General features: G+C 44.4%; 1 protein-coding gene across 1 annotated transcript in view; it reads left to right on the top strand.

Moving 5' to 3' along the window:
* Nucleotides 1-701: 701 nt before the first annotated feature.
* Nucleotides 702-16,358, top strand: part of SUCO (SUN domain containing ossification factor) — a 39,161-nt gene continuing 23,504 nt past the window's right edge. The window contains exons 1-4 of the mRNA XM_059478064.1: nt 702-915; nt 11,810-11,918; nt 14,477-14,572; nt 15,897-16,042. Of these exons, the coding sequence (XP_059334047.1) occupies nt 851-915; nt 11,810-11,918; nt 14,477-14,572; nt 15,897-16,042 (416 nt within the window). The 5' untranslated portion in view covers nt 702-850. The remainder of the gene's footprint in view (nt 916-11,809; nt 11,919-14,476; nt 14,573-15,896; nt 16,043-16,358) is intronic.

The following is a 16,358-nucleotide window of genomic DNA, read 5'->3' as shown; positions in this document are numbered from 1 at the left end:
TGTGGAGGGGCGGCTTTGGGCCGGGTTACCCACACAACAGCCGGGCTGGGCTGTTCTGCTACCGGCGCGATGCCGAGGAGGCTCCTCGCTACTATCCCACATCCCACCCGGCCTGTTCTCCCTGAGCACCTCCCACGATGGATATAAATGTGTGCTGACACATCTCAGGCGCGCCCACGAGCCCGGGCTGTAGCCGGGCCCCGCTGCCCCTCAGGGGCCCCTCAGAGCGACGGAAAATGGCGGCCGTAGACCGGCGCGTCAGCCCTATCCAGCCCGGAACTACAACTCCCGGCAGCCCCCGTGCGGCTATCCCGCTGCGGGCCTCAGCGCTCGGCAGCCTACAGGGAAGCCTGATCAAAATAAAATCCAAATAATTAAGTGATGTCACGTGGGCGCGCCGGTGCTTGAAATGCCCCTGGAAACGGAGGCAGCGGCGGGCATCAGGCGCCTCGCGGGCGGTGGTTTGGCCGCCAGCCGTCGTTTATCACTATGGCGATTTCCCTTTAACGGCTTGTTTGCCGCAGCCACCTCCCAGAGCGGGGTCCTTGGAGGGGCGGGGAGAGACGAGCCCACTGGCCAATCGGCGTGGCGGGGAGGCGGGGCCAGCCGGCGGAGCGCTCATCCCATTGGCTGGCGGTGCGCAGCGGTGACGCGCATCCTTCCAGCTCAGCGCGTGAGGCGGTGGAAGGGGCGGGGCGGGGGGCCCGGCCCGGCGGGCAGTAACGGCCGCGCGCGCGGGGAGGAGCCGTGCGCAACAACGGCCGATCCCCCTCAGCGCCGCCGCCGCCGCTGCCCGCGGGAGGAGGATGCGCCGCCTCGGCCCGGCCGCTCCAGCCACACCGGCCAGACCATGAGGGAGCCGCCCCGCCGGCCCCTGGCGCTGGGCTCCTGCCTCCTGCTCTGCGCCCTGCTCTGGTGAGTGCCGGCCTCTCCGCCGCGCTGGGAGCGCTCCCTGGGCGGGCTGCGGGCAACCGGGAGTGCGGCAGTCGGAGGGGAACTGTGGAGAGGCTCCGGTGCAGCCCCAGTCCCCGGGCAGGGACACACCTGGGGCGGGTGGCACGGGAGCGCGCCCGGCTGCGTTCTAAGAGGAACCTCCGAGTCCTCCTGTTCCAGCGGGAGGAACCCCGCGGCCTGCCCGGGATGGGTTCTGGGGCAGTGACACCCTGGGAAGGTGAGCGGTACCGGGATGGGTTCTCTGGCAGTGACACCCTGGGAAGGTGAGCGGTGCTGGGATGGGTTCCCTGGCAGTGACACCCTGGGAAGGTGAGCGGTGCCGGGATGGGTTCCTGTGCAGTGACACCCTGGGAAGGTGAGCGGTGCCGGGATGGGTTCTCTGGCAGTGACACCCTGGGAAGGTGAGCGGTGCCGGGATGGGTTCCTGTGCAGTGACACCCTGGGAAGGTGAGCGGTGCCGGGATGGGTTCCTGTGCAGTGACACCCTGGGGATGGTGAGCGGTGCCGGGATGGGTTCCTGTGCAGTGACACCCTGGGAAGGTGAGCGGTGCCGGGATGGGTTCCTGTGCAGTGACACCCTGGGGATGGTGAGCGGTGCCGGGATGGGTTCCTGTGCAGTGACACCCTGGGAAGGTGAGCGGTGCCGGGATGGGTTCTGGGGCAGTGACACCCTGGGGATGGTGCCAGCCCTCGGGAGGGCCATTCCCGAAGGTGCCAGCCCTCGGGAGGGCCATTCCCGCTGCCAGGAGCGGCAGTGGCAGGGGAGGGCTGACCCCGCACCCCGAGGGTCAGAGTCAGGTGTGTGTTGTTGTCTCTGTGCTTTCACCAGAGGCATCCTTGCATTTCCAGTTTTAGGCTGAGCTTTTGCACTCTGGTGTGGAATATCATGGTGCTTTATTCTTGAAACCCTTTCTCTGAGTCTGTTAAGTTAAACCAAATGAACTTTCTTATTTTTGCATTGATTATGCCTTTGACAGCGTTTTTACAGTGATTACCTGAACTGTACTTTGTCCCAGCATCCCCTGTTTGCTTTCTTTTCAAACTTTCTTTAAGAGATGACATCCAACAGAACACAAATATTAGCAGAATGTATTTCTGTATGGTAAGTTCCAACCTTCTTAAACTTTGGCCCTCTTTGAACTTGGTGAGTCACTGTTTGAGAACTGATAGCCAGCTTGAACAGCAAACTGCAAGTATTGCAAATGGAGCAGCCACACTCTGGTGTATTGCTACAGCAGATTGTTCAGATACTCTGCTTAAATAAAGAAATCATCCTGAGGGTCTGGCCTGTCTCAGAGCTGGGTGAAGAGTGGGAGCCCAGGCACCTCTGTTTTACACAATCTGCTGCTGCTGCTGCTTGTGTTTCTGTGTTTGGACAGTCCTGAAGCAGCTTTGGTTCATGTCAGCACATTCTGGGCTTTGGAGACAAAAGCTCATCTTGAAAACTTGGTTGCTGTGTTTACACTTAGCAAAATTTAAAACAAAAAAAACCCAATTCCTGGCCATGTGGGTTTGATCAGGTGAGATGTGAACCTCAGGAACTGTCTCCAGGCAGCTTTGCTTTGCTTTTGCTCCTTGGGCAGTGAAGTTCTGGCAGGAGATTGTAGTTGTACAGCTAGGATTCCTATTAGGAAAGCAGTTTGGAGTACCTTGAGGGCTGTAATTTATAAGTGGAAGGGGATTTTAGCCTAATGATCAATAGGTGGGCAGGTTGATTTTTTTGTTGCTGTGTTCTTAGTCTGCTGTTTCACCAGGACTTGATTTAGTGAAAAACTGAGCCTTTTTTCAGGATAATTCTGTATTAAAGAAGGAATGCCATGTTCAGCTATCTTGGAGTAATATTCTGGAAATCTCTGACAACCTCTGTGTTCTCCTTTGCTGTGGTTAGGAGGAGGATGGAGCTGCTCTTTTTGCTGCCCTTCAAAGGGATTGCTCTTTCAGGCAGTGCCTGAGCTGATCTCAGAGCTTGCAGTGGAGTGCCCCAATGCAAAACTCTCTTTGAGATTTGAGAAAAGCAGCCTGCTCACTGGCTGCCTTGGGTTAGGAGCCCCTGGATTCATTTAAATGTTGAGGGGTGCAGCTCCAGTGTTCTAGTCTGCTGTTCAAGCATGGATTCACATTGGAGAGTTTGGGAGTTGGCTTTGGGACTGCTTTAATTTCAGCAGCCATGTCGGAGTTGTGACTAGAAAATGTTTAAGTCTGTTGGTTCATGCATTGTTGGTGGAGTACAGAAGTTGATAAGCTGTGATTTATTTAATGTTTTACTGTAAAGAAAATCAGCACCTTTCAGCAATTAAGAAATTTCCAATATCAAATGGAAGGATTTTGTTATAAATGTTGGCTTTTTAAATGTAGTTGTTTTGAGACATAATTTTCAAAGGACTTTGTGCTAGTAAGAAAGAATTTTTTTTTCCTTATAGGTGTCAACAGATGAACCCCAAAACCAGGGAAAAACCCATGAGACAAAACAGCTGCTTAAAGAACACTTGGGGCTGTTTGGGCTTCTTGCCTTTTTCTTTTTTTTTTAATCTGGGCTTTATTTTCTTTCTGAGTAGCTGTTGCTTCTTCCCTTGAAACTAAGCTTAAAATAGGAATTTTCAAAATCTCTCCTGATGCATTTTCAAGCTCACCTAAGAGAGTTGGTTCAGTGGGGAAATACTGATTAGTAAAGATCAGGTGGAGGGAAAAAAACTGATTTGAACTGGAAGATGTCATCCTGGGCATTGGAAGTGTGGCAGTGTTTTAGGAGATGCACAGAGAAGCAGAGGAGTGAGTAGGGGGTTGTTTGCCAAATTGTGCCTTTTCAGTGAAGGGGATGTGATGCTCTCTGGGTCAGTTATCAGCATTTGAGGCTTTCTGAAGCTCTGGCAGCCCTGAGCCAACAGGAGCTGTTGTTCCAAGTGTCCAAGGAGCAGGATGGCTTTGGGGAAATCCTCCTGCTAGAGCAATGTAGTGCTCCAAAAATAATGGGCATCTGTGCAGTTTGGGGCCTCCTCTGTGCCTGACAAATGTCTGCTGTGGTCCTGAATTCCTTAATGCTCCACTTAATCCCTTTGTGTGCACGATCATAATGTAAAAAATACATTTCAGACTTACAGGGCTTTGGAGCTTTGTGCCTCTATCCAGAGCTAGGTGAGTGGAGGGGGTTTAGAAGCTTGTAGGATACCAGGACTCTGTGAGGTGAGAGCAGCTGTGGTGGCTGTTGGAAGAGTGACCTGTAGAAATTATTCTGACATCAGCTTTTCCTGCCATAAGCTGCACTTCCAAAGTTTAATTGGGAGTTTAATAAAGAAATCATGCATCCAGTAATTTCTCTTTCTATCCCAGAAAGTTCATTGCCATATCTTGACCTACTTAGCTTTTATTAACTCTGCTGCTTGGGTTTACAGCTGTGAGTAAAAGGAGGATGGGGGTCAGGATCCTTCAGCTGTTACTCTGTGAGTATCCTGCACCAGGAAATGCCTTGTGCCAAAGTGATTTAGCAGCAAGATGTGCTGGTTTTGATGGCAAAGCCTGGCCTAGGAGCTCTGAGTGAAATCCACCATGAGAGTGTACCCTGAAAACTGCAAAGGTTGGATTGGAGTGAAGCCAGGAGTGAAGCCTGGGTTACCAAGTACAGGGATCCTGGTTTTTATTCACACCTGTTAATTATGTGTGGGTTTTAATGGCAGATATTTCTAGTTTGGCTTTGCATTTTCAGTCCTGTCTGGTCTGAGAACCCCAGTGCTGGACTGGGCTGTGGCAGCACCACCAGGTTCAGTGTGTGCTGCTGCTGCTCAGGTGAGAGCTGTGCAAACCACACCAGGGGTCTCACAGTGGGGCTTTTGCCGACTGAACCTTTATTTGCCTCATTCCTGACTTGTGGCTCACACCTAGAGCTCTCCTCTGTTAACTGCACCAAGCTGTGAGTGAGAGGTTTGTGTTCCAGTGTGCCTCATTCATGTGCCCCTTACCACTGAAATCCTCTTTTTTTCATGACTGCCCTCATGATCTGGTAACTTCTGCACAAGTAACTTCTGCAGAAGTTCAGAATTTTATCTGCTGATTCTCCTCTTGAGTACTTAAATCTTCTCAAAAGGCTGATGCTAAAATAAACACTGAGTGTGTGCATTTTATAGCAGGAAGAAATGAAATTATTTAAGCACTGATACAATCAGAACTGTTGTTCCTGGCATCTGATTTCAGAGTGGAAAGTGTGTTCCTAGGTATGGAGTATCCTGTTTGGAAGGGTCTTTGCTCTGTGGTAAAGGTTGGGACAAAAACTGCCCTGGAGCTCTTGGACTCCTACAAATGAAAATCAAATGTGCCCAGTGAAGTTTGTACATGCCAGCAGGGACCCAAGTGCTTGGCTCAATCAATTATTGAATATTTTGCCTTCTAGAATGATTTGGAAATCAGTGAACTGCTTTCATGCAGTATCTTCTAAAAGATTTGTCCTAGAAACTTCAAGTTAGTTTGTTTGTTATGCAAATGGTGTACTGAAGTGGCCTCTACCATCACGAGGTGTCTGTGTTGGGGTAGGAGACCTTGCCTGTTGCAGTGAAATGTCTGCCTTGAGCACTTCATTTGAGCTCTTTCTGCAGTGTCTTTCTCTAAGCTGCTATTAGCTCTTTTTCACTTTGATGTTCTTGCTGTGTCTTGTACAGAGACTTTTTTCTTGTCTTTAGTTTTCATTAGTGATCCAGCTTTTGGGGAGTTCTGTGCCTCTTTCAGAGGGAGGACATGCAGTGTCTTTTAAAGTTCACTCTGGAGAGGATGTACATGAAAATTTTAGCCAAAACCAGGTTAACCTAGGACTGTAAATCTGAAAACTTCTTAATTCTTGCTGGAAATAACTGGTGTAACAGACTGGTCCCACGGCTTGGGTGAGTGAAACATTGATGTGAATGACAAACTGGATTGGGATATTAGCAAAAGGTTCTGACAGTTAGAAATCAGCTCAGGTGCACAAAGGAGTGGCAATGACTTGGCTTGGCTGGGTGTTGAAATGGCAATCAAGATAATACTGAAATCCCTTACAGATAAGAAGCCCATTAAAAATACATCATACATGTCTGGGAGTCAGGTGATAACAGCTTTACACTGCTCTGGGCTGGAATTCCCATTTCTACTCTTCATACCACCCCTCTCCTTGGCACTGCTGAGCTGGGCTGCGCTGAGGGTGGGTTTAGCAGAGCTGGAGCAGAGCAGCTGCCTCTGACACTGCTGTTGCTATGAATTTAAGCAATGAGGGAGGTCTTGAGCAGTGTGTGTGTGATACATTTCTGCAGCCTCCAAAAGCCTCAAAGTTTACTGACAGTGCATGGCTGTGCTGTTTCCCTGTAGCCTTTGTGGTTCCAACAGGGTTTTTTTTTGTGTAGTTTGGTTTTTTTGTTTTGTTTTTCTGGAGTGGGTGCTCTTCCTTAAACTCTTGCATCACAGAAAATAACTAGAGGTTTGAGAATGCAGGCAGCTTCTGTAATCCTCCTTCAGTATTGCAGAAGTGTGTTCCAGAGAAACACCAGGAACTGCCTGTTCCTTTGGGTGCTTCCAGAGGGGGTTGTGACATCTGCCCTGCTTTCAGTGCCTCAAGTAGGGCACCTGGATACTCCTTTTGAGGAAGAGGAGCTTTGTGTCAGTGTTACATTGGAGCAGAGTCCTGTGAAGGTGCTGTTATCTCTTCCAGGAGAGAATGGGAGTAACCCTGGGAGCAAGGAATGAAGTTGGCTTCTGTTGTTTAACCTGGGAGAACGGTGGACAGTCAAGAGCAAATACTGTGTTGCACTGTGTCTTCTTGGGTTGGCTATCTGAGCATTCCTTGGCTCAGAGCTGACTTTCTTCCCCCCTCAGGACTTACTGGAATGTCTCCATAATCTCCAGAGCAGAGCAGAGGGTGCAATTCCTGTGTGGCTCAAGGGGGGATGCAGTAAATCAGTTCAGTCTGATAAAGGATCTGCTGCTCCTGGAACCTCCTTTTGCAAGCTGTGCATGCTGATGATTTAAATGCTTTCAGTATTTAAAATGCTGAAAGCCCTATTTGAAACCAAAGGTTGGAATCTCATTGTGTGCAGCTATGAAATTCAGTATGGTCAGAAGAATCTTTGTGCTCAGCTCCTCTGAATAAGTGAAATAACTGTATGGAGAGCACATTCTTTGCAAAGTGTGGGCAAGCTATTAAAAACTTAATTGCAAAATACCACAGATTGGTAAAGGATTTGCAAAAAAAGCTCCAATTTCAGCTATTTTGGGCTTGGGTTTTTTTTTTTTTTTTTTTTTTTTTTTTTTTTTTTTTTTTTTTTTTGAGCATGTGAATCTAGTTAGTGGTAGGAAATGAGGTGATACCAGTGATGCTTAGTCTAGATCTGTACTTTTAGTTTTCAGCTTTTTCCTCCCTTAAAGGTCCATCCTAACTTTCAAAATTATCTTAGTAACACATGCTGCTCTTCTGTGGTAATAAATGGCTTCTAAATGAATGGTGTTGTTTTCTTTGTTGGGGTTTTCTTACTTGCATTGAAGAAGATTAATGGTTCTTCTTTGCATTTATCAAGCTGTATTTCCACTTCACCTGCAGAAATGAGTGTTGTGTCTGGGGAGGTTCAGTGCCTTGCAAGTGGCTTTTCTCCTGTGGCTGCTTGAAATAATGTCCTGCTCTTCATTTTCCATGACATTTCCTTTGTTCTGCAGGCTCTCAAATCCAAGTGCTCCTGGCTGAAGTGTTGGGAGGGAAAGATTGATCCCATGAAGTTGCTGGGGAGAGAGGAGGGATCCCTGTTTTCCCTGTGCTGCCAGGCAGGTTGCTGCTGACTGCAGAGCTTGCTTGTGGATGTGCTGAGCTCCTCATTCCTGCAGAGCCTTTTCCCTCTGTCACTTGGCTGGTGCAAGCAGTCCCAGAGCTGCAGGACTTGCTCACAGCTAAAGGTGTTTGGTTTTGCTGCTTTCCTTTCCTTTCACAGCTTTTATCATTTCAGGTTTGTTAATCTGAACTCACTCACTCTGTAATGAAGGTGATGTTCAGCAAACACAGCCTGCTCTGCTGGCTCCAACCCCTCCTCTTGCACAGACCTCTCTGAAATGATCTGTGAGTGTTTTGAGTAGGGAATTGTCCCCTGGCAGGGACAGTGACATCTTCTTTCCCCTCTGAGCTGCTGGGCCCTGGCACAGCTGCACTGTGGCATCTGTCACAGGGAGGGCTTGGAATTGCTGCACTGGTGATAAATTCCTTTTCTTTTCCCTTTGCTTCAGATTCCTCTGTCTTGCAGGTGCCACATGTAAACTGTTCTGAACTGCTTCACTCTGCAGTGTCCAGAAATAGGTCTTGTTTTGGGAGAATCTACGAAATTAATAATTTTGGGGACAGATGTGTTTGAACTGAAGCTGTGTGTCAGTGTTGTATGAAGTCTTTGGAAAGGAAAGCTTAAGCTCTTTCTCTCTGATCAAGCTGTGGAAAAACTCCTCTTACCTTCATATTTTGAAATTTTTTTAGCTGTGAGTTGTATGATTAATTTTTCTTACCAGTTAGTTATTTTCTACTTGATTTTTATGCCTGTCAGAACAGTTATCCGTAGCTTCACCATCTCTGGTAGTTTTCTGCACAATTACTTGAAGAGTTTCAGCCAAATCAGAAGTGCATGGTCTTTCACATGAAACTACACTGCAATTTCAAAACCACCTGCACTTTTGAATTTCAGTGTGTTCCTTTTCAAAGGCAGAACGTTCACCAGCAGGGCATGGGCAATTTGTGCAGCAGTGAGTGTAGTGAACCATCCATAGAGGGCTGAGCAGCATTTCTGCTTCAGTGGGCAACCACAGTGTGAGCCTGCCCTGAGCAGAGTAAAGATTCCCCCACCCACCCCTGCTGCTTTGTCTGAGCTTGCAGCCTTTCTTGGGGCTTTGTGCACATTAAGCTGGAAAGTTGGTGGTGCTATTAGAGAAAGTAGCTTTTAAACTGCATTAATGATAGGACAAAGAGTCATGCTTAAGCTCCTTTGTTCTTGATGAGGTTTAATAGCAGGTGGTGTTTTGAGTCATGCTTACAAAAATGGAACTATTGGAAACTTCAGTATCCACGTAAGTCAGCAGCTGTGGGTTAAGTGTTTGGAACAATCTCTTCATCTGAAGATCTACCTTGTACCTGAGGCAGTGTCTCTGGGGACTGATCTGATCTCACTGGGGCATTAGGTCTGCTCAGTTCTGAGTCAGCACTCAAATCCCACTCCTGGGTCCCAAGACAGGGACAGACAGATTATTGTGTGCACAAACTGCTGTACTTCCACTGCAAGTCACTTCAACTCAAGGGGAATTTTGCTCTCTGTAAATTACCACTTGGTTTCCTTGTTGGTTTTTTTTTTTCATGGTTATTTTTATTGTGGGCTCTATCCTTTCAGCTAAAGAAGCCTGTTGAATTAATATGCAGAATGTTAGAAGTCAGAGGGAAAAACCTACTACTGGTGGTGTTGGTAAGGTTGTTAACTTGGCTTCTCCCAGTGTGGCTGGTGTCTCATGATTCTGTGTTCTGAGTGCTCTGTCTGATGAGTGATGCATCCTGTGAGCTGCATGCTGTGCTGCAGGAGGGATCAGGTTTTCCTGTGGGTGCTTGCACACACACACAAAATGAGCTCTCAGTCCCCTCCCTAGCTTGGAGGGCTTTTGGGAGACTTGAGGCATCTTGTTGGAGTTGGGGAGTAGACCAAGAAGAATTTTGGAAAAGTCAGACAGACATTGGACACAGATCATGTCAGAGTGACTTAAATCTGAGCTGCCGGCCTGCATTCTTCTAAAATCTGAGTTTGGGACCTGATAAAGCCTGATTTCTTGCATGAAATCTCTCAATAGATGAAGGTAAGCAATACATACCTTCTGTGCTTTTTGTGCATTCGTGAGGGTAGGCCTTGTGTTTTAAAATGCCAATTCACAGCCATTGAAATGTTTCCTTTTCTGCCCCTGCTGTTCTGTGCAGCTCCCCCAAGGTGCCCCCCAGAGTGGAAGTGAAATGGGAAGCAAATGCCTGTGCCTGAGTAATGAAGGAGTGGGATGATGCTCTGTAATATTTCATGTTTTGGTGTATTTTTGTGAAGTACCAGGGAGTCCTTGTATCTCTAAAGAGATGTACTGGAGTTAAGAGCTTGGGAATTTCACCATGAAATGATTGAAAGCCCTTTTCAGGAATACAAATGACTCAAAGTATGTGCATAACTAATTTTTTCAAGTGAGAGCTAGGTAATAAAGCCATAGAAATCTGGTAACATTTCATTCATGCTCTGAAATGAGCCTCCTGTGCATAGGGTAGGACAGAGGTTTGATGGAAAACTCAATACTAACATGATGGGATGGGAATTTGAGTGAGAAGCTTATGCCTAATTCTCAACTGAGATGTGAGACTTTGTACCTGCTACAATATGTGGTTATTATTATTTTCATACCTTCCATTCAGTTCTTTATTTTCCACTAACTGCAGCTGCTTCTGCCTGACTTGAAGGGTCTCATTTAGTATAGAGGAAAGATGCTACCTCAAAAAGAAGAGAAATTTACTGAGGTGCTTTGGGGCTGAGACAGAGGTGGAGCATTTTTATTGCTCATCTCCATGATATGTCAGATCCCACAAGTTCCTTGTTCACTGTCTCTTCTATGGAGAGAGAAAAATTTTATATATATATATATATTTATATATATATATATGTATGTATATGCATGAAACTTAAAATTTTAATACTTGTCTGTAGTCTGTTGTTTCATGGGTTCCTTCTTAGTGGAGGAGACTACACTGCACAGACCTCCCAATAAAGTTGAAATTCAAGTTTGAAGAAAGCTGGTAATTGAAATTCCAAGCAGTAGTGATCCCAGTTGTGTAAGTGAATAATGACCTACTAATAATCTTACTGTTGTGATTAATGTTAAGGCTGTTTCATGTCTCAAAACCATTGTCACAGAGTTGCTGCATTCAGATTTTTCTGTGCCATAGCCCTGTCTCTTCTGTGAGGAGAAGGTGGCTCTTGTTTTCAGGGTGCAGGGTGATGTTTGTGTTTGTTCACAGGAGGTCATTCCAATCACCTGATTGTTATGTAAACAGCATTTCCTGGATGGAAATGTTTGTGTTTCAAGTGGTGGCTGGCTGGTGTTCCAGCATTGTTGAAGACTCCATGAAAGCTCAGTTTGCTCCATGTTCTGCTGCCCTTGGTTGGAATCAGCATGGAAACCTTTGGGCCTCCAGGCCTGCTGGTTCACTGTGCAGGTGCTCCCTAGGGTGTGAAGGGACCATGTGTGATGAGAAAGAAAAGATGCCTTCTAGTACAAGTGTTTGTAGGGGGGATGGCTGCTTTTCTGCAGAAATAAATCCATTTCTGCTGACAACTAAAGCCGTTGGGAAAAAGTACCAAACAAACCTCATGAGAGATTTTGCCTGGGACTTTTTTTTAGTGTACTTATTTTCTTCAATGTGCTTGGTGATGCTGACTGTATGAAACCTTCTCAGGCAGACTCTGATTAAGGAGATTTTGGTTTTTAGTCTGTGACTGAAGTTTTTGCTTAGTAATAATGACTGCTAAAAATACCTCATAGCTTTGTGACAAAGGATGTTGATTCAAGTTGTTCCTAACTTGCTGTAACTTAGCTAATTTGTGCCACCTTTCATTTTGTGATGTGGTGACACTCCAGGATCTGGTTTGTGATACTTTTTTCTTTTGGAAGTAGTAAATTTGTGGTGTTTTCTGTTGCTAACTACCTCTAGTGAATCCTCAAATGCATTTTATGAATGAGTATCCATGAACTGTACATCTGTTTTGTAGATGCCTCATGGGAACAGCTGAAGAAGATTGAGGAAGACAATGCTGAGGGAATTTTAAAATTTCATTTTAAATAAAGCTTTTCCACATTTTTTTAGGCTTCCTGTTTGGAATGTCTTTTGTAAAGACACTCTCTCATCAGCAGTGCAGTATGCTTCAGGTGATGCTTGTGCCCTGGCCAGCGAGGATGAAACTGTCCAGGAAAAGGTATGCTGGGTACATCATGCTAATTACTCACTCTGAATAAATATTACATTGTAAAATAACATTCTTCATAGGATCTTCAAGGCCAGAATGTTTAATGTACTCAGTTGTTTGAGCAATGATATCTTCCCATGTTTTTATTCTCCTTTACTTCATTTCTTGCAGTCATGCAACAATTCAGGTGGATAGTTCGGGGCAAGAGAAGGAATGAATAGTAAACCTACTGAAAAAAACTAATTTTTTTTTCTAATTTGGTGGCCAGATATTAGAAGTGGGCACTGGGAAAGTGTGGGGCTCTATAGAACCACAATAGGCATGGATGGACTGGGTAAGTCCAGCCCATTTCCATCTGTGTTGTATTAAAACCAGTGTACAGATGATAGTTATCCTAAAGAGAAGATTTAAGATTAATTGGTTCAAGTCAGTAGTTATAACTTTGCATTAAAACTTAAGAAGGCTAAAATGTGTTTCTGAAAGGTATAATAAATAAGTTGTGGTCTCTTTCATTTTTACTTTACTCAGCACTTCAGGTTAATTGAGTGTAATTGTCCCACCCTGATTAACTCATGGCAAGTTTCTGCATCTTGCATTGCATAGTGAATTCCCAAGCTGTTGAGTCAGAAAATCATGATAATTTAATTCATTTATTTATTTATTTACAGAATCAGTCCTATTCTAAACATGGGTAGTATTGATATGTTGGGTTTCCTATTTCCTCCAGCAATCTGTAGTAGTGTTAATCACAGTCCTCATTCCAAAAAAGCTTTTCTTTGCCACAGTAAACTCAGAAAATGTGTGTGGAGCAGTCTAGCTGGCTCAAGTGGAGAGCTCCCTGACCATAAAAAAATCCCTTTAAATATTGTAGGTTTCTTAAGCATTGCACCAACTAGGGGAGCTCTATTTTTTTTTGCCAGCCTGTGCAGACAAATAGCATTCCTGTTCCTCAGGTTGCCTAAAAAGTAGTTCTGCTTGAATTTAATGTCTGATGCAATAATACTGGAAAGATTAAGTAAGCTTTGAGACTGGGAAACCACTGGTAAATGATTTCCTACTCTGCAACATTCTTCCTTTCATTCTGTTAATGTGGATGCATAGGTAAGCAGATTTCTGAACTTGAACCCAAGGATGTGAAAACTAATGTTAGACTGTTAGACTCATTAAAGATGTCTTGGGTGGATGAGAAATGTTAAACAAGTGTCTGTTTCTCCTAGTTAGGCTGCTGGAGCTGTCCTGCTCCAGAGGAGCAGCTCTGCAGCCTTGATCAGCTTGCCTTAGATCAGCTGTCTCTTCAGCCATTGATGCTGTTTCATCTTAGGGACTGGGATGGGAGTTAATAGTTATTTAGGGGAAAATACTGCTCAGTTGTCTCTGAGGTTTGTCAGCTCAGATTTGTAGCTCCTGCACTTCAGTGGATGCTTAATTCTCTCAAATGAGTATCATGTAGTGTTGTACAGCGCAGCAGCCCATTTTGGGTCTGAACACTGGCACCTGCAGTATTTGGCCACAGGGTCTTAGATAGCCCTAGAAAACAAAATGGGTGTAAATTCTACCACATTTCTTGCTGTATTTTAAAGTATTGCTCAAAACCAGCTTGCATATTTTGTAGTCATAACTTAAAGTTTGAAGGCAAGTATAAATTGTTGCTAGTTTTAGTCTGGTGGGTTTAAAACTTCTTTCCCCTCAAGTGCTGATACTTTTTATTTTGTGAATTCACTGCTCTTGATGGTGAATTTTTAGCTGTAGGAGAAAAGGTTGCTTTACAAGTTTCTGGCAGATTTGTGTAATTACTGTAGCTCTGCTGATAAGGCTGCTACAACTGAAATGTGCCACGTGTTATTTTCTGGTGGCTGTCTGATGCAAGTCAGCTTAGAGTTTTCTTTTTCTTCTCTTTTGGGCAGCAGGGAGATAGGGGAGGGTTTGTCAACATGGGAAATTGTGATGGTGTTTGCAGGAGTCCAAGGACGAGGGGAGAAATGAGGATCTGCCTCCATGCTTCAGAAGGCTGATTTATTATTTTATGATATATATTATATTGAAACTATACTAAAAGAGTAGAAGAAAGGATTTTATCAGAAGGCTAGCTAAGAATAGAATAGGAATGATAACAAAAGCCAGCTGACTGTGATTGGCCATTAATTACAAACAACCACATGAGACCAATCACAGATGCATCTGTTGCATTCCACAGCAGCAGATAACCATTGTTTACGTTTTGTTCCTGAGGCCTGTCAGCTTCTCAGGAGGAAAAATCCTGAGGAAAGGAGTTTTTATAAAATGTGTCTGTGACAGGAAGTCATAGAAGAATGAGGAACTCTCCTTAGCAGACAAACTGAATTAAGACAGTGCTAAAATGGTCTTTTCAGGGAAGATTTAATTGAATCATTTTAACTTGCTGTAGTCTTTGTGCAGGTGAGATCTGAAACACGGGTGGGCAGTGGTTCTGAAGATTAATGCAGCCTAGTTTTGGATGTTTTGCTGCTGAAAGAAGTGCAGCTGTTGAGTGTCCCAGAGGAAGCTGCTGTGCCTGCAGAATCACTGATGTTTCACCTTCACTCTCCCAGGGGGAAGAGGCTGCTCCCAGCCTGGAGCCTGAGGACTCCAGCACTCGCAGTTACTCCATGGAAGAGCTGCTCAATGACTTGACAAAATCTGACCAGGCAAGGCTTTTGTTTCATTCACTGTCTTCATACAGTCTTCAAATGCTTCTTGGATTTCAGTCTTTCATTTTGGTTATCTAAAGTTCATAGGAACCATCTCTCACATTTCACCTGTACAGTGGATTGCTGTCAGACTCATGTTTCCAGTAAAAGAGAAAATGTGTGAGCTAACAGACCTTGCATTTCCCATGTGCATAAATAATGAGTAATTTAGTGTTTGGAGGTACTGACTAAAAACTTTCCAAGATAAATTAAAATTGGATGTTGTAGGTATGGATGTCTATAAATAAAACATAAAGTCTTTTCTCTGAAGTCTTTTATGTAGATCAGGCTTGGTGATTATAGCAGTCCATTTTAGCTTTGATCCTTCGTGGCTTCTGTCATTTTCATTTCCTTTGTTAAAATGGGAAAAGGGTTGTATTTCAGCTCTGTGCCATTGATACTGTAAAGTCAGTGCTTGATGTTAAATGTTACAAACCAACTGGTAAAGATTGTTTATTTGATTACATAATTTTGTTTAGTTTACAAAATATCTGAACTATGAACAAGATATCTAAACTATTAGTTTACAAATATTCTGAACTATGTCCTGTGTATGTAGTTTACAAGATATCATACACAGGACATACTTCAGAATATTTATTTCATTGTTTGGGTGTTTAAATGTGTTAAAACTTCCTGACCCCTTCATGTTTAGTGAGATGACAGAGTAATGTAGGTATTGACAAGAGATTTTTGTACAATAATATTTCCTTTTGCTGCTGGAGTTAATCTGAGCTGTTTCAGTGGTTGCATGCTCTTTCAGAGTTACAAAACCTTATTTTGAGTGTGCTTATGACAACTGAAGACGTAGAATAAGTAAGAGTCAAGACTACTAAACACTCAAAAGTGAAAAGTGATTTATCTCTTTCTTCACTTAGAGCCTGGAAGAAGCTTTAAATAATTTTGGAACTCCATTGGAGTGATGAAATTAAAAGCCTTCTCTAAAATTTAGGATCAAACCAGTAAATTTTATTGTAGTGGAGCATGCAAATAGAACTGTTCTTTTTGTTTGCTGCACTATTCAAACTGCTTTTCTCATGGCAGGCTCTGTAGAAATGCATCATTGAGGAAGCTGTTGCTCAGGCCTGCTTCAGTTGATATTTTTACATGATTATTGCAGCTATCCCAGAGTAGCACAGAATGCCCCCTAGGTCTAGGAAGAAAGAAAATTAATTTCTGACAGAAATCCACACTGTTAGAACTCCATGTTAGATGTTACTGTGTGAATGCTTTTCTTACTCAGGTGTTGAAAAATGTAAATTCACCTGGAATGTTTTTACAGACAACAGAAATAAGTGAAACAAGCCAGCCTGAAGTTGTGAGTCCACCTTCAGTAGATGTACATGAAGCTTCCTCCAGCATAGTCCCAAGCACTGAAAACACTTCCAGTTCACCTACCTCAGAGATACCTCCAGTCTCACAGCCTGAGTAAGCTTTGTTCTTTGAGAGAATCTCTCTTAAATTTTGTTCTTTTGGTCTTTGAGAGAATCTCACTTACTCTGCCCTTGTTAGGATGTGCAGTAGGGATAAGGTGGGATTGCTCCCCACAATTGTTTGCTGGTTTATGGGGTCAGTGTGGTGGTGTTTGTGGGTCCCCAGGATGAGGGAAGAGATGAGAATCTTGACTCCATGTTTCAGAAGGCTGATTTATTATTTTATTATATTATATTAAAAAAAAAAGATATACTAAAACTAAAGAAAGAGAAAGGAGGGATACATCAGAAAGCTAGAAAAGAATGATAAT

This window comes from Ammospiza nelsoni, chromosome 9 (genome assembly GCF_027579445.1).
Source record: "Ammospiza nelsoni isolate bAmmNel1 chromosome 9, bAmmNel1.pri, whole genome shotgun sequence".
Lineage (NCBI taxonomy): Eukaryota > Metazoa > Chordata > Aves > Passeriformes > Passerellidae > Ammospiza > Ammospiza nelsoni.
The sequence above is the reverse complement of the archived record's forward strand: the minus strand, read 5'-3'. Positions and strand labels throughout refer to the sequence as shown.